Raw genomic sequence first — 21,304 nt, forward strand, 5'->3', positions numbered from 1 at the left:
AGTGGAAGAGAGAGGGAGGGAGGAAGAGGGAGAGACAGGAAGAGAGAGAGGAAGAGGGGGGGGGGGCAGGGAGAGAAAGAGGTATCTGCCCGTGCCGTCTTCCCTTTCGCTCTTCCTCTTCCTCCTCCTCCTCCTCCGCTGCTGCTGCTGCTGCTGCTGCTGCGTGTGCGCGAGCGGAGGGGGCCAAGCAAGGCACCCGGCGAAGCTCAAGCCGAAGAGGAGGATCCCGTTTGCTCCGCGGCGAGTTTTGAGAGCCTCGCCGAGGAGCGACGCATCCCTGGCTTCCCGCTTGGCCGCAGAGTCCGGCTTCCTTTCCGTCTCTCTCCAAAGGCAGGGCGAGGACCGGAGGAGCCCCGAGCGGCGCCCAAGTTGCGCCCGAAAGCAAGAGTAGCGGCGGCGGAGGCGGAGAGGCGGGGGGCGTTCCCTGGGCGGGCTAAGCCCCGCCCCTTCCCCGCCCCCCTCCCACATGGGGCGCGCGGAGCCTTCCTCCGGCCTCCGGGGCCGCTCTTAGGGACTCCGGCGAAGGGACACCCGCAGCGGCTGCGGCAGAAAGAAGAAGAAGAAGAGGAGGAGGAGGAGGAAGGAGAAGAAGAAGAAGAAGGAGAAAAGGGAGCAGAGGCGAGGCGAGGAGTCTTCTCCTCCTCCTCCTGATTCCCGAGCGCGGCTCTGCTTCTTCTCTTTTCCCTTTCTTTTTCCCGCCTTGCTGCCGCCTCCTTCCCCGTGCGCCGCTGCCCCTGGTGCCTCGCTGGCTGTGGCGGGGCGCGGGAGCGGCCTCGGGGTCAGCGGCGAGGGCTGCCTCCTTGCAGCGCGTCTCTTTCCCTCGGCGGCGGCGGCGGCGGCGGGCGGAGGCCGGGGATGGAGGAGGACGAGGAGTCTCCGGGCGGCGTTGGCGCTGGGCGGCGGGCGGGCGGCGGGCGCGCTCTCTCGGGCCAGTGGGCGGACGCGGCGGCGGCGCGGCCCCGCACCACGGAGCGGCACATCACGGTCCACAAGCGCCTGGTGCTGGGCTTCGCGGTCTCCATCCTGGCCCTGCTGGTGGTCACCATGATCGCCGTCCTGCTCAGCGTCCGCATCGAGGAGTGCGGCGCAGGAGCGGGGGACCCGGCGGTGGCGGCTGCGGGGCGGGCGGGCAATGGGAGCGCCCCTCCGGCCGGAGCCCGCCTCAACCAGCCGCACCTCCCCGGGGAGCTTTCCCCCGGAGCGGACGGAGGGGACTCGGCCCCGGCGGAGGCGGGGGCGGAGGCGGAGGAGGAGGGCGAGCGGCCGGCGCCCTGGACCCTGCCCCGCCTGCCGGGCCACCTGCGCCCGCTCCACTACAACCTGATGCTGAGCGTCTTCTTGGAGAACTTCACCTTCAGCGGCGAGGTCAACGTGCAGGTGGAGTGCCTCCGCGCCACCCGCTACGTGGTGCTCCACGCCCACCGGCTCCGCGTCGAGGCCGCCCGCCTGGCCGAGGACCGCCTGGCCGGAGCCCTCGCCGTGGCCGGCTTCTTCCTCTACCCGCAGACCCAGGTTTTCGTCCTCGTCCTCAACCGCAGCCTCGAGGCCCAGCGCAGCTACAACCTCAAGATCCTCTTCCACGCGCCCATCGAGAACGAGCTGCTCGGCTTCTTCCGCAGCTCCTACGTCCTCTACGGAGAGAGAAGGTAGGCCACCGCCCGCCACCCACCCACCCACCCACCCACTTTCCCTCCCGTGGGAGGAATTAGCCTGCCCCCTTTGCCCACTGACCTCCAGCCACGCTCCTGTCATAACTTCTTCTGGCACCAGGGTCTCCAAGTTCATGTCCTTCAATCTCTGAGGATGCCTGTCATAAATGTGGGCGAAACTTCAGGAGAGAATGCTTCGGGAACATGGCCATACAGCTCGGAAAACTCACAGCATTCATTTATGTCCAACTGTTTGATCTGCTAGTTCAGCAGAGTCAGCACAGACACACTTTTCAGTAGTTTGTTTGTGTTCCTCCTGATCTGGGCTAACAACCTGTGCTGCTGCTTCTTCTTCGGCCTGCTTGGTTGACATTTTCCATAACCTGCTCTCTCTTTCCTTTCCCTTGGCTCTACTTCTGCGACTCCCCCTCCCCCCCCCCCCCCCCGGCCGCTGGGAGGAATTAGCTTACCCCTTTTGCCCACTGACCTCCAGCCACACTCCTCTCATATCTTCTTCTGGCACTAGGGTCTCCTAGCCAAAGGTCACGTCCTTCAACCTCTGAGGATGCCTGTCATAGACATGGGTGAAATGTCAGGAGAGAATGCTTCAGGAATATGGCCATACAGCTGGGAAAACTCAAAGCAATTCATTCATGTCTATCTTTTGATCTGCCAGTTCAGCAGAGTCAGCAGAGACACCCTTCTCAGTAGTTTGTTTGAGTTCCTCCTGATCCAAGCCAACTACCTGTTTTGATTCTTCCTCTTCTGCCTCTTTGGTTTCTCCACCATTTTCCATGTTTATACCCTGCTGCCTCTTTCCTTTCTCTGGGGTCTCTTCCTGTCGCTCCCCCCCCCCCCCTCTGCTGGGAGGAATGAGTCTGCCCCGTTTGCCCACTGACCCCCAGCCATACTCCTATGATAACTTCTGTTCTTTGTAAAGTACAAGAAGATCCTGGCACAAGGTTCTCCTTGCCAAAGTTCAGGTCCTGCTGTTTGATCTGCCAGTTCAGCAGAGTCAGTGCAGAAACTGTTTTCAATAGTTTGGTTGAGTTTCTCCTGATCCGGGCCAACAACCTGTGCTGCTGCTTCCTCTTTTGCCTCCTTGGTTTCTCCACCATCTTCCACATTCGTATCCTGTTCCCTCTTTCCCTTCTCTTAGCTCTCCTCCTGCCACTTTCCTCTCTCTCTCTCTCTCTACTGGGAGGAATCAGGCAGCCCCGTTTACCCACTGACCTCCAGCCACACTCCTATCATAACTTTTGTTTGTTCTTTGTAACACACAAGAAGATCCTGGCACCAGGTTCTCCCAGCCAAAGTTCATGTCCTTTTGTTTGATCTGCCTTCTCTGTGACCTGCAGCCAAACTCCTATAACAACAACTTCAACAACTTCTGTTTCTGACCTGTGGTTCTCTTAGTCGTGGAGGCTTGGTTCACATCCTTCTGTTTGATCTGTCAGTTCAACAGAGTCAGCATGGACACTGTTTTCAGGAGTTTGTTTGAGTTCCTCCTGATCCCAGCCAACAACCTGTGCTGCTGCTTCCTATTTTGCCTCCTTGGTTTTGTCACCATCATCCACATCCACATCCTACTCCATCTTTCCCTTCTCTTGGCTCTCTTCCTGCCACTTACCTCTCTCTGACTTGCAGCCAAACTTCAATAATTATAATAACAATTTCAACAACTTCTGTTTCTGACCGGTGGTTTTCTTAGTTGTGGAGGCTTGGTCCATGTCCTTCTATTTGATCTGCCACTGCAGCAAAGTCAGCACAGACACTTATTTTCAGGGTTTTCAGTAGTTTGTTTGAGTTCCTCCTGTTCCAGGCCAACAACTTGTGCTGCTACTTCCTCTTCTGCCTCCTTGATTTCTCCACCATCTTCCACATCCATATCCTGCCCCCTCTTTCCCTTCTCTTGGCTCACCTCCTGCCACTTACCTTTCTCTCTCATTCTCTCTCTCTCTCTCTGCTGCTGGGAGGAATTAGCCTTCCCCATTTGCCCACTGACCTCCAGCCAAACTCCTATCATAATTTCTGTTTATTCTTTGTGACATACAAGAAGATCCTGGCACCAGGTTCTCCTAGCCAAAGTTCATGTCCTTCTGTTTGATCTGCCACTTCAGCAGAGTAGGCACAGATACTGTTTTTAGTCCAACTTGCAGCCAAACTCCAATAGGAGTAACAACAACTTCAACAACTTCTGTTTCTGACCTGAGGTTTTCTTAGTTGTGGAGGCTTGGTTCATGTCCTTCTGTTTGATCTGCCACTTCAGCAGAGTCAGCACAGATACTTATTTTTAGGGTTTTCAGTGGTTTGAGTTCCTCCTGATCCAGACCAACAACCTATGCAGCTGCTTCCTCTTTTGCTTCCTTGGTTTCTCCACCATCTTCCACATCCATGTCCTATCCCCTTTTCCCTTCTCTTGGCTCTCCTCCTGCCACTCCCCCTCCCTTGCTGGGAGGAATTAGTCTACCCCGTTTGCCCACTGACCCCCAGCCATACTCCTATGATAACTTCTGTTCTTTGTAAAGTACAAGAAGATCCTGGCACAAGGTTCTCCTCGCCAAAGTTCAGGCCCTGCTGTTTGATCTGCCAGTTCAGCAGTCAGTGCAGACACTGTTTTCAGTAGTTTGGTTGAGTTCTGCCGTATCTAGGCCAGCAATCTGTGCTTCTTCCTCTTTTGCCTGCTTGGTTTCTCCACCATCTTCCACATTCATATCCTGCCCCCTCTTTACCTTCTCTTGGCTCTCCTCCTGCCTCTTTCCTCTCTCTCTCTCTGCTGGGAGGAATTAGGCTTCCCTGTTTGCCCACTGATCTCCAGCCACACCCCTATGATAACTTCTGTTTGTTCTTTGTAACATCCACGAAGATCCTGGCATCAGGTTCTCCTAGCAAAAGTTCAGGTCCTTCCATTTGATCTGCCAGTTCAGCAGAATCATCACAGACACTGTTTTCAGTAGTTTCTTTGAGTTCCTCCTGACCCGGGCCAAAAACCTGTGCTGCTGCTTCCTCTTTTGCCTGCATGGTTTCTCCACCATCTTCCACATTCATATCCTGCCCCCTCTTTCCCTTCTCTTGCCTCTCCTTCTGCCACTCCCCCCCCTCTCTGCTGGGAGGAATTAGGTTGCCCCATTTGCCCCTTGGCTTGCAGCCAAACTCCTATCATAATAATAACTTCTGCTTTATGTGTTGAAGGCTTTCATGGGCAGAATCACTGGGTTGCTGTGAGTTTTCTGGGTTGTACGGCCATGTTCCAGAAACATTCAGGAGAGAATGCTTCTGGAACATGGCCATACAGCCCGGAAAACTCACAGAAACCCAACTTCTGTTTCGTTTTTGTCATGTACAAGACCCTGACCTGAGGTTCTCTTAGTCATGGAGGCTTGGTTCATGTCCATCTATTTGATCTGCCACTTCAACAGAGTCAGCAGAGACACTTATTTTCAGTTTTTTTAGAAGTTTGTTTGAGTGCCTCCTCATCCAGTCCAACAACCTGTGTTGGTCTTTCTCTTCTTTGTCCTCGGCTTCTTCATCCTCTTTTGCATTTAAACTCCTAGCTTCTCCAGTGTCTCAGGCCTCGTCTCCACTCACCATTTAATTCAATTTGAAGCTAGCTTCATCCTGTGGTGGCCAGACCACACGCTCCCACAAAAATGCATGAAAGAAAGCTCTTCATGTGCATCAGTGCCCTGTGGTTGGTGTCAGCACCATCTGGGCCTCAAACTGGTTCCAGTATTTTTCTCTGTAACCATTTACACAGCGAAACCACTTTTGAAACTGCATGAAATGGTCACTGTTGGTTGATCTTTCCACCTTCTTGCAGCCATTATCTCAGCCTGTCATTCCTGCCACCCTTCTCTGTCTTCTTTTTTGAAGGGAAAGCACATATAGGTCTTGCTTTTTCTTTTCATTTCAGCAGCACCTGAAGTGAAAGCCAGTTGACCCAAACTTTTGCAAAAGTTTCCACCTGCAGGTTCTTTCAAGCTTCTTCCCACCATAGAAGTGCACAATTAGAATAAGGTCTGAAACACAAGTCAGGAATCCATTCCATTCCTGTTGCTTTTCTCAGTCTTAACACTTTTAAAAATCCTACCAAAAGAGTGTCAGATAGACAGAGGTGGGAAGCTAGGACCTTGCAGTCCTGAGCAAGGAGAGCAAAATAATGAAGCGACATTATGGACTCTTTTAATGTTGTAGCTCTTGTTTCTGACACTTCTACCCTTTAAGATGCTTTAATTCTGACACATGGTGAAGGTGGAAGGTCTCTTTGAGACGTGAGCATCATATAGAAATTCTAACAGGGCTTGCCACTTGATTATTTTGTACCAACAGCCTTTCTCGCTGGGGTCCTCACCTTATTATATTTACATTGCATTATTTAGTAGGAACTTCAAGCAAAGTGAGAACAGAATGAATGCCTAGAGGATCAATATAACACAACATGTAACAGCCCTAGGAAGAAAGGGACAGTCCTTGCTTTAAATAAATGTTGCCTGCTATGAGGGCAGTTTACCTTGTGCATACACATGTCAGCATGGCTTTTGGACTCACCTGTTGGAGTCACCTGTATAAACATAGAAAGGTGCATTCCCTTTGAACTTCTTCATAACCCATAATCTTAATTGGCCATACCATGGACCAAATCAGGTGTGATACTGTGAAAGGTTGAAGTTTACGTATATTGAAATCTGTAAAATACTTGGTTCAACTAGCTGTAACGCACCCTTTCCACATTCACACACACAACTGTGCAGGTTGGAGAGTGTTCTAGGAACAGATCTTTGAACAGACACCTTTCCCATCTTCTGTTGAAATCAGCAGAAGATGAAAAAGGAATCATTTCGAGAAAGGTAAAGATAAAGTTTTTAGTGAGACGCTGTAAATGCAACTTCCAGCAGAGGAGGCTAGCTGAGCTATTTCAAGGGTACACTTTACCAGGAGAACATGATTCAAGAGCATTTCATTCAAAGTATTGACAACTTGAGAGCAAATTTCATGTTGTGATGTAGCTGCATGTAGGGAGGTTCCAAGAGAACTATGTTTGCAAAGTAAACATGAGCATAAAACAATGTGTGTGTGTGTGCGTGTGGAGGGGAGATTCAGGATAAGCACTATTGGCAGGACTGGCCAAAGCAAGCTGTCCCTTTCAAACAAACACAGTCCATCCCTAGAGTACCCAGGACAGAAAAAAAGAGGGAATCTTATCATCACACTATAGAATGAATCCTCATCACACTAGAGAATGAATCCACTTAAAATCCGGTTTCTGCCTCCTGCAGAATTCTGGGGTTTGTAGTTTAGGGAGGAGCCTTTAACAGCCTCACTAAATTACAAACTCCAGAATTCTGCAGGATGCCACATCGGGATTTAAAGTGGATTCATTCTCTAGTGTGATGAAGTAGTTAGAGCCTCTAGACCTCTAATAATAATAATAATAATAATAATAATAATAATAATACGCTTGGGAAGTGTTCGATTTGTGATTTTGTGATACAAAATCCAGCATATATATATATATATATATATATATATATATATATATAATTTGCTGTGACATACTGTGTTTTTGTGTCAGTAAAATAATAATAATAATAATAATAATAATAATAATAATAATAATAATAATAATAATTTTATTCTTATATCCCACCACCATCTCCCCGAAGGCATTCGGGTGGCTTACAGACAGCACAAAGTGCCTAAAAACAAACATAAACATGAATACAATATAAAATACAATAAAATAAAACACATTCACATATAAAAAAAATCAACTCAGACTCAATCAAGCTGTGAGCCTCTAACCATGGTGGTAAATTACTGGCAACATGGCTGGGCTGTAAACATTGGAATAAAATAAGTGCCAGATGCTATCCTTATAGCCATGCTGGATTATTGTCGCAAAAGTAACCTTTTCACACTGTGAATAATTTCTCCAGAAGTGGCAATGTGAGGTTTGCCTTCATACTCAACTGAAGTAGAATTTGGACACTTTTATTTATGTTCAGCACGCTGCATTTATATTTGAGGGTATATGGTTTATATTTGAAAATATATACATACAGATCCTGAGTTACAAACATTCAACACACAAATGACTCATAGTTAATTACTGGGATGAGACAACAGAAAGTGAGACAAATCTTCCCCTGAAAGAGTAGATTCGTGGGAAAAAGGTGTCTCCACTGAAGCTTTATCACTAATTGTTAGTTCCACTACAAGCCAAATTTTTCAAAATCCAATTCTCACAGGGACTGAAAGTGAGGTGAAATCTTTTGAACAGAAGCACAGACAGCAAAACAAACACCACAGGGGCTTTAATCCTTCCCTGTGCTATCCAAAGTTAATATATATTGGCTAGAGTTACACTTATAAAATTTAGCTGTTCTGACTTACAAACTGGGGTGTTAATCCTTCCCTATGCTATCCAAAGCTTGCTTATAGAAAAGGTAAAGTTTTTCCCCTGACATTAAGTCCGACTCTGGGGGGTCATGTTCATCTCGATTTCCAAACTGAAAAGCTGGAATTGTCCATAGATGCCTGTAAGGTCATGTGGCCAGCATGGCTGCATGGGGCAGGGGTCCTTAAACTAAGGCCCGGGGGCTGGATGCGGCCCTCCAAGATCATTTACCGGCCCTCACTCAGGGTCAGCCTAAGTCTATAACGACTCATAAGCACACAACAACAACAACAGTTCTATCTCATCAGCCCAAAAGCAGGCCCACACTTCCCACTGAAATACTAATAAATTTATATTTGTTAAAATTGCTCTTCATTTTAATTATTGTATTGTTTTAAGTTTTTTTTGCACTATGAATAAGATATGTGCAGTGTGCAAAGGAATTCATTCATGTTTTTTTCAAATTATAATCTGGCCCTCCAGCAGTTTGAAGGACTGTGACCTGTCCCTCTGTTTAAAAAGTTTGAGGACCCCTGGCATGGGGTGTCATTACCTTCCCCCCAGAGCGGTGCCTATTGATCTACTCACATTTGCATGTTTTCGAACTGCTAGGTTTTGCAGAAGCTGGGGCTAACAGCAGAAGCTCACCCTACTCCCTGGATTAGAATTACCAACCTTTCGGTCAGTAAGTTCAGCAGCTCAGCCATTTTACCCGCTGTGCCACCGGGGACATATATATATATATGGCTGAAATTTCTTTTTGTAAGTCTGTTCTGACTTACATACAGATTCAACTTAAGAACAAACCACATCTTGTTTGTAACTGTAATTCATAACATCTGTCTTGACAGATGTGAGATGGAAATCCATGTCTGATCTCTAACTACTACAAGTAGCTCAATAAGAGCAAAGGTAAATATACTAATATTACCATCCTGATCTGATTCATACTTTTCCTACAGATGGAAGTGAAATGCACACACTTTGAGGTTTTTTTTACAACAGCAGGGATTTTGTGTGATCTCTTCTTATCTCTCTGCAGACTGGTTGCATTTGACTAACAAAGTTGACTCTGTTTCTTCTGCCTGAGCTTCAGACCATTTGCAGAAGTCTGCGTGAGATCAGGTTTTAGCGTCTCATTCATGCAGTAAATCAAACATTAACGGCTAAGCTGTGATTTAAAGAAAGGAAGACTGGCTTCTTGATCGCTTTGTTAGCAGAGATCTTGAGTGAATATATATTTTAAACTGCTTGCCATTGAAAACTCAGCTACAGAATCTTATTCTGTAAACGTCATCATGTCTTTGAGAGCCCCTGCTGAGCAGAAGGTTTATTTGAGTGATTGCTATCCAGACAGTTAAAAGAAACAAGAAACTGCTTCAGCTCAATCACGGCAACATGCCTTCTTTGCACCTGTAATGGTTGTCGTAGATGTTAAACAGTCTTCTGCAATGCATTGCGCATTTGAATTTGTCTAATGGACTTATCTGTGGAGCTCAGTTACAGTTACTGAATCTTTTTATTACATTAAGAGTATATTCCCATGTATACATGTTCAAAGGAAGCCCCGCTGATTCAGTAGAATGTCATCCTGGAGGAATGATTTTCAGTAGCAACTTTTTGAAACTTTGTGAAGTGTTGTGAAGCATATACATAATGGGATATCTTGGAGATATGCCATTATGTATATGTCTAAAGACAGACTTGATTTATGTTACATATACACCTAATACACAGGAGACACCGGTGGTGCAATGGGTTAAACCCTTGTGCCGGCAGGACTGAAGACCGACAGGTCAGAGGTTCGAATCTGGCAGGAGCATGGATCTGGCTGGAGCTCCCCCTGTCAGCTCCAGCTCCCTATGCGGGGACTTGAGAGAATCCTCCCACAAGGATGGTAAAACATCAAACCATCCAGGCGTCCTCTGGGCAACATCATTGCAGATGGCCAATTCTCTCAGTTTCTCATTTCGCCCCTGACATGAAAAAAACCTAATGCACAAATAGCCTTAACATATTTAAAATGTTTTTTAATGTATTTAAAAAAACTCTAAAATCAGGACAGTAAAATAAGAGCAACACTCAAAAAGCAGGGAATTCTAGACAAGAATCAACCAGGGCCAGCTAACACCTCCCAACAAAGGATTCTCCCAGGCAGCAACCAGCCTGGCTTTGAAGTTGTAAGGCAATTAAACGCTAATCAAGGTCATTTGCAACACTCACATTTGCCTCAAGAGGACAAGAGTTCTTTCTTTCACCCTGGGCATTCTATAGATATATACACCTCACTTGCCTAATTCCAACAGACCCCTCAAACTCTGAGGATGCCTGCCATAGATGTGGGCGAAACGTCAGGAGAGAATGCTTCTGAACCATGGCCAGACAGCCTTAATGTAATTTTGTGCACAACACAAAACTCACAGCCTTAATGTATTTTTGTGCACAACATTTTTTAAGATACACTGGACCGTCAGAAAGCAAAGGTGTCACTTTCTCATTTGCCCATGAGGACAATCTCAGATTTTAAAGTATTTTGAAGGGTTTTGGATTTCTGTATGAAGGACTATTTAACCTGCATATGTCAATTTGTACTCATAGCACCATTGTTCACAGGCAATTAACTTTTCCTTGTGTACCTTCCTGAGCTCTAATACTAAGGGCAAGTGGAATTTAGTGGGTAGGTATGTGAATGAAATGATTGCATTGAACAAAAATTTGAACTACTTTAAATTGGCATGGCTTTATTTAAGCCAACTGATCAATAGGTAATAATTATACATAGTGAGAATCAAGCACTTTGTTCTTTGTTTGGCCGAAGAGTAAATATTTTAAAATATATCCCACAATGGATTAGAAGTCAGTTTCATATTCCCTTATCTGAATTGTTAGAAGTTTAAGTGAATGCTCCGATCCAGAAAATGTGGCATTTTAATACAGTATGAGCAGATCCTCAGGTTTTCAAAAGCCTCTTTGTTTTTTACTAGAATCCAGAGGACCACCAGTCTGAGCCAGATACAAAACTACTGGCTCGGGCAGGTGAGCATATGTTATAATGAAAGAATAGAGTACCTCTGAGCGCCTGTTCAGTCCAGAAATTGGTGATTAGTAACCAGATTCAAGATGACAAGAGCTTTCACACAAAATCAGCTTCATTTTGGGTGCAATTTTTTAAGATTCTGTAGTTAGACAACTGGAAGTGAGAAATCCCTACCACTTTATTTCAAATCACCAAGGAGTGTAAATCCCAATTTACCTGCCTAGCACCCATCCCTACATCTCAGCAACATCGTCCAAAAAGCTAAAATTAATTCACTGTTTCCATGGGATTATGAGATTATTAAGAAAATTAGTAATCAAAGTGCAAACATAAAATCATTTGTTAACATACCTAATTTGCATAATGATCGTTAGTCTTTTCAGATGTTTTTGGGATCCTGTGGCAATCCATGTAACAGTTGCAGTACATGTTATAGATAATTACTTTTCACTTCAGGGAAAACTTTACTTAAGCCTTTTGATGCCTTTATGTTTGGCTAAACAATACAGTAGATCTGAAATGTATTCAGCTTATTTTGTATAATCCAGTTTAAGAGTATTGTTATTTTTTACAGCCTTCCCAGACATTGTTTGGTGTTTTTTTACTAAGTTTTTCTTGTATGTTGAAGTACAGTAGAGTCTCGCTTATCCAGCCTTTGCTCATCGAATGTCCTGTATTATCCAACGCAGTCTGCCTTCCACCTGGATCTACAGTTGTTTCAATATATTGTGATGTTTGGGTGCTAAATTTGTAAATACAATAATTACTACATAATGTTACCATGTATTGAACTGCTTTTTCTGTTGATTTGGTGGTTAATTTCTAAAATCATGGTGTAATTTGATGTTCAATAGATTTTTCCTTAATCCCTTCTTATTATCCAACATTGTCGCTTATCCAATGACAGCCAGCCCATTTATGTTGGATAAGCAGGACTCTACTGTACTTTCTTTCTAAGCAGAGCAGGATTCACCTTTTGACTGTGCAGGCAAAATAAATCTCTCTCAAACTTTGTTGTACTATGGCTATGCTAATTTTGCCTCTCAGATCACTTCATCTTCAATTGAAAAAAATAAACTGGGAAGTTTTCAGTAAAAATGAGTTTTAATTACGCACTGTGAAATGTATTGACAGTATTACAATATTAATGAGCACCCTGTGCAGATTGTCCTAATAATCATGAATTGATCTGGTATGGTTGACTAGGCAGCTTTGCATGTGCTAGAATAAACAATTCCTTAGAGCGAGACAGCGTCTCTTACTTTTTTCATTATTACAGTTTCTGAAGTGTCAAAACAGACAAAGTGTTGAGGAAACATGCCTACCTTTTTAATAGAAGAGTGGAATTAAAATAGCTTCAAATTACTGTCATCTGTATGCAAAGAAGTCAATTTATAAGGCTTTCATTCCTGTAATTACACATTGATGATGTAATTCTGTCATCATTTAATGTGTGCGCTGGAAAGTCTAATATTATAGTAATGAAGGCTGCAATCCTGTATACAAAATGATTTAAGTCAGTTTTAGTTCATTGGGGCTTTCTATTGAGTATAGAATTTTACTTTTAGGGAAACATACTTTGCAGTCGCACTGATGGATATCTACTCCACTGCTCTAATAAATAATTTTCCAAAGTTGGGATGTACTGTGTGAGCTCCACAGCACAATACATATGATAGCTTTGTTTATTCTAAACCTTACTACCCACTAGCTGTGGTCTTTTATATTAATAAAATGTGTTGTGAATGATGCTGGGAGTCAGCAAGCAACATAGAGAAAAGCTAAACAGGATTATGAAGGAAGCGTTTAAGAGGATGAGAAACTATGGTGACAGGAATTCCCTTGTGTATTCATACTGTCCCACAAATGTTCTAGTTTTGATTTTTAGTTGAAATTCTGATTTCTGTAACAGGTCTTTTAAAAAGAGTGGTAGATCAAATAAGGGTCCCCTGGTGGCATAGCGGGTTAAACCGCTGAACTGCTGAACTTGCTGACCAGTTTGAATTCGGGGAGAGGGGTGAGCTCCTGCTGTTAGGCCAACCTAGCAGTTTGAAAACATGCAAAAGTGAGTAGATCAATAGGTACTGCTCTTGCAGGAAGGTAACAGCGCTCCATGCAGTCATGCTGGCCACATGACTACATGGTTATCTTCTGGTTTATTTATTTATTTATTTATTTGCTGCATTTGTTGACCGCCGTTCTCAGCCCTAGGGCGACTCACGGCGGTGTACAACATATAAAAACAATTTACAATAAAGCAATATCACTAATACACAATAATATAATTACACTAAATGATCCGCTCCGTCTTATCGTAGAATCATAACCAATCTCGTAAACCATATTCCGTTCCAGTTGTCGTTACCAGTTAATGTAGCACTCAGTTAAATGCCTTCTCAAATAGCCATGTCTTTAGGCTCTTACGGTTGTCTTCTTTAGGCTCTCTGATTGTCTTCTTTCATCTCAACTTTGGTTGAAGACTTCTTCTCCATTGGTTTGGAGGCCTTCTTCTGGTTGTCTTCGCTCTTCTCCTTCATTTATGGTTCTGGTTTCATGGCCTTCTTCTTGTCCCCACTCTTCTCTTTCTTCTCCTCAACTTTGGCTGAAGGCTCCTCTTTCTCCTCCATTGGTTGTCTTTGGACAACGCCAGCTCTTTGGCATAGAAATTGAGATGAGCACCACTCAGAGTCAGACACAATTAGACTTAATGTCAGGGGAAACCTATACGTTTACCTTGGATCAAATATATTTTTGGCTGAAAAGTAAAAATGTCAAACAATTTTCCTATCTAAAAATGGATGTCAAAATCCACATTTAAAAATCTGTTTTGATGAGTTCAATGCGCAGTGTTTGCATATGTGCAGAGTGTAGTCTGCATGATGTGTTTGTATTTATTTACATTTACCCCATGCCCTCCCTCCGCCAATTGTTTTAAAAGGGTAACTGTAGAAGTTAATTGGGGAGGCAACTTTACCAGGTTTTTGTTTCCGAAGTTGTGTCTTAAAAAAATAATTCAGAAGTGATTTATAAAGCACTAAAGCACGATTTACAGAGTTCTCTGGTATTTAAGGGCACCTGGTAGAAGTGCAGATGTAAGCTGCAGTTTATTCAAAAGTAGAAATCATCTTCCCCTCCTCCATGGTGTGGGATGGAGGATAAAGAAGGGGGAGTCTGAGGCTTAGGTTTAGCATTATGTGTTAACAGGGCCAATAATGTTATGCAGTTTGCATAATTGACTTTAACAATGTTTATTTTATGAAACCTAGAAATTATATGAGCAAAATATCAGAAAATAATTACCGTTAGAGGCAAAATTGGCTTCTAGTTTATGACTTAAATTTTGCTATATTAGTCGGTTGCTTAAGGATAGGTGCTTGGAATGCCAAAGCATTTAAATATCATTCAGACTTAACAAGCATCATCAACAGTTGGAAATAATGACTCTCCCGAGTATTCTTAAGTGGGAAAACATTGTAGTGCCCAAAGAAGCCAGTACATTGTCAGTGCCAGAGGCCCTAGACATTTTCTCAGGGGTAATTAAATCATTGATATAATAGTAAGCAATGGTTATTTGTTTTTGAAAATGTTTACAGGGGTTAATACTTTGTTAGCTGTTATATTTTCTTCAGTTGCTCCTCAGTGTTTTTGAAACCTATGTTGGTGGCCATAAATGTAAAGATAAATATATAAAAATTATCACTAGGACTAAATCAAACATTCATACTCATGTGGTACAATGCTAGAGGCTTAATTTATTTAATTCTGGTGTTCCCTCTCAAGCATTTGTGTTAGCAGAATGCCGACTTGTATGTTATGCCAATTCACAAGTGTAGTACCACATACAAAATTAGAAAAAAAAATGAACTTAGCCCAGAACAATAATAGCAAAATGCTCAGGATGCTTCATGGTGACATTGATTTATGTGTTGCACCAAATTTTAAAAAATGCAATATTTTAGTGACATATGTCCATCAAGTTCTGAATAAAACCAGTCATTCCTTCTTTCCAGGTTCCTTGCAGTTACGCAGTTTTCTCCTACTCATGCCAGAAAAGCTTTTCCTTGCTTTGATGAGCCCATCTACAAGGCCACATTCAAAATCAGCATCAAACACCAAGCAACCTATTTATCTTTGTCCAATATGCCTGTGGAAACTTCTGTTTTTGAAGAAGATGGATGGGTTACGGATCACTTTTCACAGACTCCTCTCATGTCCACATATTACCTAGCCTGGGCAGTTTGCAATTTCACGTACCGTGAGACTATGACAAAGAATGGTGTTGTGGTAAGTATTTTTGAAGTGCTCCAATTATACATTTCTCGCTAGAGAAAACTTGTTTCCTAGGTCATGTTAAAATACTTGCATTTTTAGCTGTCACGGTTTTTCTCTTTTGCTGTGTGTTGAGACTGCAAACATTATGTGCATATAGACAAGACCAAGACATTACACTTAGAGTTGAGTCTTACTTTCTGGTGAATCTACAATGGTAAAACTGGAGAAAACATCAGATTTACCTGTCTCCTTGATGTATCATTACTTTGATTACAATTCAGTAGTTTTCAAGAAGTAGTCACGTTAGTCTCTTGCATCATAAAAAGGAAGAAGGAAGGAAAAGGAATGTACAGTGCTTTTAAGACTAAGTGGTTTTGGGTTGCTGTAAGTTTTTCGGGCTGTATGGCCATGTTCCAGAAGCATTCTCTCCTGAAGTTATGCCTGCATGTATTGCGGGCATCCTCAGAGGTTGTGAGGTCTGTTGGAAACCCCATTTTCCTAGTTTCCAGCAGACCTCACAACCTTTGAGGATGCCTGCCATAGATGCAGGCGAAACATCAGAAGGGAATGCTTCTGGAACATGGCCATACAGCCCGAAAAACTTACAGCAACCCAGTGATTCTGGCTATGAAAGCCATCAACATACTAAGTGTTTTTATTTTAGCATAAGCTTTTGTGGATATCAATCCTCTTCTTTGTGATGATACTAAAACCTCAGGCTATAAAGCATATTTATATAAAAGTAGTATAGAATGTAGTAGGGTCCAGAAAGATGCAAATGATGAATTTTGCCTTAAATTTTCAAAAAGCTGTGCCATTCAGGTCTGTACTATGTTCACCTAGTTTTGTTATGTGAAAGCAGAAAATCTGTTTGCCAAAATGATAATCTATATGACTTATGTGACTGAAAATGGACAGACCTTGGATTGTGATTTGGATTTGTGTAATTTTAAATGGATCTTTTTATAATTGATGTTTTAACTATTTGTTTTAATTGTTGTGTTTGGCATCTAATGTTTGCCACCCTGAGTCTCTCTCCCCCCCCCCCCCCCCCCACAACCAAGGGTGAGAAGGACAGGATATAAATATATGAAATAAGTAAATATTAAAAGTCAGCTTTTCCTCTCTGAAAATATTACTTTTGGTATATGTGCAGTGCCCATTACCTTCAAAAAGGCTGTGGTTGTGTTAACATATAACATTAGATCAGTAGGGGCAGAATACAATATATACCCACATATAACTCAATCTCATGTATAATTTGAGGGCATGTTTTGGAGAGAAAATTACGGATTTTGATAAGACCCATGGTCAAGTTCTGTGGAAAGGGGTCATTCTGTGGAGACGGGAAACCACCAGCACTGCCTCAGTAGCCCAGCAGGCCTTGGTTGCTGCCGCTGCTAACTTTTTCCCACTAGGAATTCAAAAAGACCAGAACTGATGCCATGATGGAGAGAACAGAGGCAGTAGGTGCTTCTTTTCAGTTCTTTCAGGATGGATGGACTAAGCTCTTGCCTTTCACTATTCCACTTGGAGATGGGAATAACTCCTTTTTGATAGCTGTTGAGGTGAATACTTAATTAGCTTATGGATAACTTGATGTAGGGTTTTTTGGGTAGATTTTTAAATTTTAGATTTCTATACTTATATATGACTATATGCTGTAGATGTTGCTGGAATCTATTGGCAAACAAAGTTTTGCTATATGAATCACTGGCTTAAAAGTATCAGTTACTAGTATTTCTTTCTCAGAACAAGGTTCTAAATGTTTACATATTCCTGCCATTCTCTCTTTGGTCCTATTTAGTTACTGATTTATGAGACTATTCTTAGATGTAACTGCATGCATTATTGGCGAGAGGCTTTGCAATTGCATGCTGGCTACTTATACAAGGCTGTGGAAAACCATCTATCTCCTTTATAAGATAGTTTGCAAGTGTTGCTTTCTCACTGCACTTTTTTCTCCGTATTGAAGAAAATCCAGCTATCCTGTGATATGACATTTGCTTATTGAGAAACATGGAAGAGTTGTTCTGTAGATTGGGGAAAATATGGATGTTTTATTTTATTCACAAATACCATGTGCAGAGTCATATAAGAAGCCAAAATATGTACCAGAGATTCTGCCAGCTGAATAGACGATTTAGAAACACACTCACACTTTCCTGCCAATTCACATTTCTGTTGGATGTGAAAGAAAAATGTTCCTTCACACCAGGCTTAATCCACATAACATGGATAGATTTGTGTTAGAAATAGAACTGCATGTTGAGCCTGAGAAATGGAAACAATCCCTTCTTATATTATTATATATGAAAAATATCCAGTTGTTTAAATAAGCAGACTCTTTAATCCTTGTCTTGTGCCTTCAGTGTCACAGCTACTATTTGAAAGTGAATTGTCAGGATATCAGCAGTGCTATTGTTAGAACATAGTTTTACCATATTTAGTCATACATAATCCCTGGTAAATGTGTTTACAGAGAATTGGATGACAACTACCAGAAACTTCAGTGGCTACTGCAGTTTCTGGTAGTTGTCATCCAATTCTCTCTTCACACTGAGCAAAGAGCATGTTGGAATTGTTTCTCAGAAATCCAGTTGCTGGACAAAGATGGTAACAACAGGGCGATAATCCTCTTTATTGTATTGTACTGAAATCTGTAGGACTGGGTGCTACACTTTGAGATATGACTGCAGAATATGGCACTTTACTTAACTAGTTTCCATACAGCTATGTTGTAGAATGACTGAACATTATCTAAAAATACGCCATTTGATGATATGTTCAATGGTAGTGCTAAAACAATTCTGTGGTCTCAGTTTGATACATCTCCTCTTTTAAAAGATCTGTGGTTAATTTTAACAACATCAAACTTGTAATGGCTGTGCAGTCCTTAAGTGGTCAGGGAAAAAAAAATCTTCTAATTGCTCTAGAGATCAAACATTCCTGCTGCTTGGTCTAACAGAGTGTCTCTTGGATCTGAATCAGAATAAGAGCAGATGACTTGCACTTGAATAGTCCCCAAACCCCGTGAAGTAAAGAGCAATCATGCACAAGCACATTAATTTGTGATGGTATTATAAAAATATTGTAGATTAACAAGGCTAACCTTAATGGTCTTTGGCTCATAAAAGTTGGTATAAAACAAAACACTTAGGTGCAACTGTTCTTTGGAAAGCCCACATGTAAGTACTGCAATTCTCGTTACAACTGCACATACATATTTTGAGGGAAGGAATGAACAGAGTTGCTTCTAGAGTTAACAAGCATTTGTTTGGATGGAGAGCTGCCATTTACTGTTGGCACCATAAGTAATACAGTATAGTGCGGTCAGTTGTGCATATTCTTCAATAGGCCAGGGTATCAGTCTGCTAGGCTCATGCTTCTCTACTTGGGGGTCAGGACCGCAGGGGGGGGGGGAGTCATGAGGGGGTGTCAGAGGGGTTGCCAAAGACCATCAGAAAACACCATATTTTCTGTTGGTCATGGGGGTTTTGTGTGGAAAGGAGGTTTTGCATGGCCCAATTCTATCATTGGTGAAGTTCAGAATGCTCTTTGATTGTTGGTGAACTATAAATCCTAGGAACTACAACTCCCAAATGTCAAGGTCTGTTTTCCACAGACTCCACCAGTGTTCACATTTGGGTATATTGAGTATTCATGTCAAGTTTGGTCCAGATCCATCATTGTATGAGTCCACAGTGCTCTTTGGATGTAGGTGAAATGCAACTCCAAAACTCAAGGTCAGTGCCCACCAAACCCTTCTGGTATTTTCACAGGAGTTCTATGTTCCAAGTTTGGTTCAGTTCGATTGTTGGTAGAGTTCAGAATGCTCTTTGGTTTTAGGTTAACTATAAATCCCAGCAACTACAGTTCCCAAATGACAAAATCACCCCCCCCCCGCCCCAACTCCACCAGTATTCAAATATGGGCGTATTGGATATTTGTGACAAATTTCATCCAGTGAATGAAAATACCTCCTGCATATCAGATATTTACATTACAATTAATAACAATAGCAAAATTACAGTTGTGAAGTAGCAACAAAAGAAATTATGGTTGGGGGTCACCACAACACGAGGAACTGTATTAAGGGGTCGCAGCATTAGGAAGGTTGAGAACCACTGTGCTAGGGGAATGGTTGTAGGCTTCCAGATGTTAGTATTCGGCTAATTCTAAGCAGTTTCAGCTACAATTATGTGAATTTATATTTACTGTTTTAATTTGTGAAGAAGGATTGGTTTAGGGAAATGGGTGCCTTATGTTAAGGAACTGCAGTCATCCCTCCACATTCACTGGGCTTAGAGACACAGAATCACCACAAAAGTGAAATAAAAAACTCCAAAAACCCAAAAATAATGCAATTGCTATTTTTTAACCTGAGAAAATACCTGTCTGGGAATATCTACTTCTTCAACTTGTCTGTCAGGTTAACTTCCCCAGCATTGTACTGAAAGACCTAGAGACTTTTAGAGAGATCTTCACTCAAGAATCTTTCCGTCTTCCAATGTGAGTCTTTGATCAACTTCTTGCATAAGTTGACCATAGAGTCTCACTGGAGGATTAGAGATTCCTAGGGAGAATATTTTAATTAAATCTGTGAATAATCAAATCTGCAAAAGTCAAATCCACAAAGGTAGAGGGCTAACTATATAATAATTGATAAAGTCATGCAGAATGGCCTCTGCTTGCAGTGAAGTTTTTCCAAACCAACCGAACTACAACATAAACACCATATAATACAAAATGTAGGCCTTGACTCTGACATTGTAATTTTCCTGTATGATTTTAAACATGTCTTGTCTTATAAAGAAGCTTTAAAAGCTTGCATGATATATCTTGTTTATTTTGATGGCCAATAAATTACACCAATGCCAAATCTTTTGTGGGTTTGGGATATTGTTATGTTGTTGCTGTGGTTGTTGTTGTTATTATTATTATGTTTATTTATACCCCACTTTTTCTCTTCACAAGGAGACTCAAAGAGGCTTACATTAAAAGCATTTCAATATAACTTAAAATCTAAAAATATACAAACATTAAAACAATGTCACAGTTAAAATTCATCAAAACACAATAATGTTCAGACTCTGCATCACAACAAATCTTGTTTGTTTTGTTCCTCATTTTTCTTCCAATATGATACCTAAGGTGACTTAAACTATATGTTAAAACAAAATTTTAAAAACCCTTCTGCCTCCAACTAGTTAAATTGTGGAGGCCAATTGAATTTTTAAAAAAGGCCATCGCCATTTTACACAGCCTTACAGATTTAACTTGATCCAGATAGCCTAAGAGGAGAATCAGAAAGGTTTTGTAGATGCCTTGCTGACTTGAATCTATCTATCTATCTATCTGTCTATCTATCTATCTATCTATCACATAGAAGATTACAGATAAACAAAGAAATGAACCTTACCAGATGCACCCATCATGAACTGATCTGAATGAGGGAAAATTAGATCTTATATCCACTAAAGTTGTTTCCCTGAATGCAATGCAAGACTCTTTCATTCAGGACCATGGACAGCAACATTTTGGGACAGTTTAGGTGAATTTCCTCTCTTCACTTTGAGGCCCCTTCACAGCTGTATAAAATACAGATTATCTGCTTTGAACTGGTTTATCTGGCAGTGTAGACTCAGATAGTCCAGTTTAAAGCAGATAATGTAGATAATCTGCCTTCATATTCTGGATTATATGGCAGTTTAGAAGGGCCTTGACATTTTTGTAGAGGAAAAGGCTTAAGAACAGGGCAGTTAGATTTTTTTTCATGCAATTGCAAGAATCTTTTCACTCGTGTGGCCATTGGCAATGTATACTGGAAAGTCTTTGGAGTTGTAGTCTGGAAATAACACTTTCAAGATCTGGATAATGCGGACAGAAAGAAATCATGGTGCTGACTGGCATTTTTGATAGTTCGCGTTCATCAAGCCTCCTGTATGC

General features: G+C 42.3%; 1 protein-coding gene across 1 annotated transcript in view; it reads left to right on the forward strand.

The window, feature by feature from the left end:
- Positions 1 to 782: 782 nt before the first annotated feature.
- Positions 783 to 21,304, forward strand: part of TRHDE (thyrotropin releasing hormone degrading enzyme) — a 283,101-nt gene continuing 262,579 nt past the window's right edge. The window contains exons 1-2 of the mRNA XM_067469097.1: positions 783 to 1,646; positions 15,094 to 15,367. Coding sequence (XP_067325198.1) covers positions 856 to 1,646; positions 15,094 to 15,367 — 1,065 coding nt within the window. The 5' untranslated portion in view covers positions 783 to 855. The remainder of the gene's footprint in view (positions 1,647 to 15,093; positions 15,368 to 21,304) is intronic.

Source organism: Anolis sagrei, chromosome 5 (genome assembly GCF_037176765.1).
Source record: "Anolis sagrei isolate rAnoSag1 chromosome 5, rAnoSag1.mat, whole genome shotgun sequence".
Lineage (NCBI taxonomy): Eukaryota > Metazoa > Chordata > Lepidosauria > Squamata > Dactyloidae > Anolis > Anolis sagrei.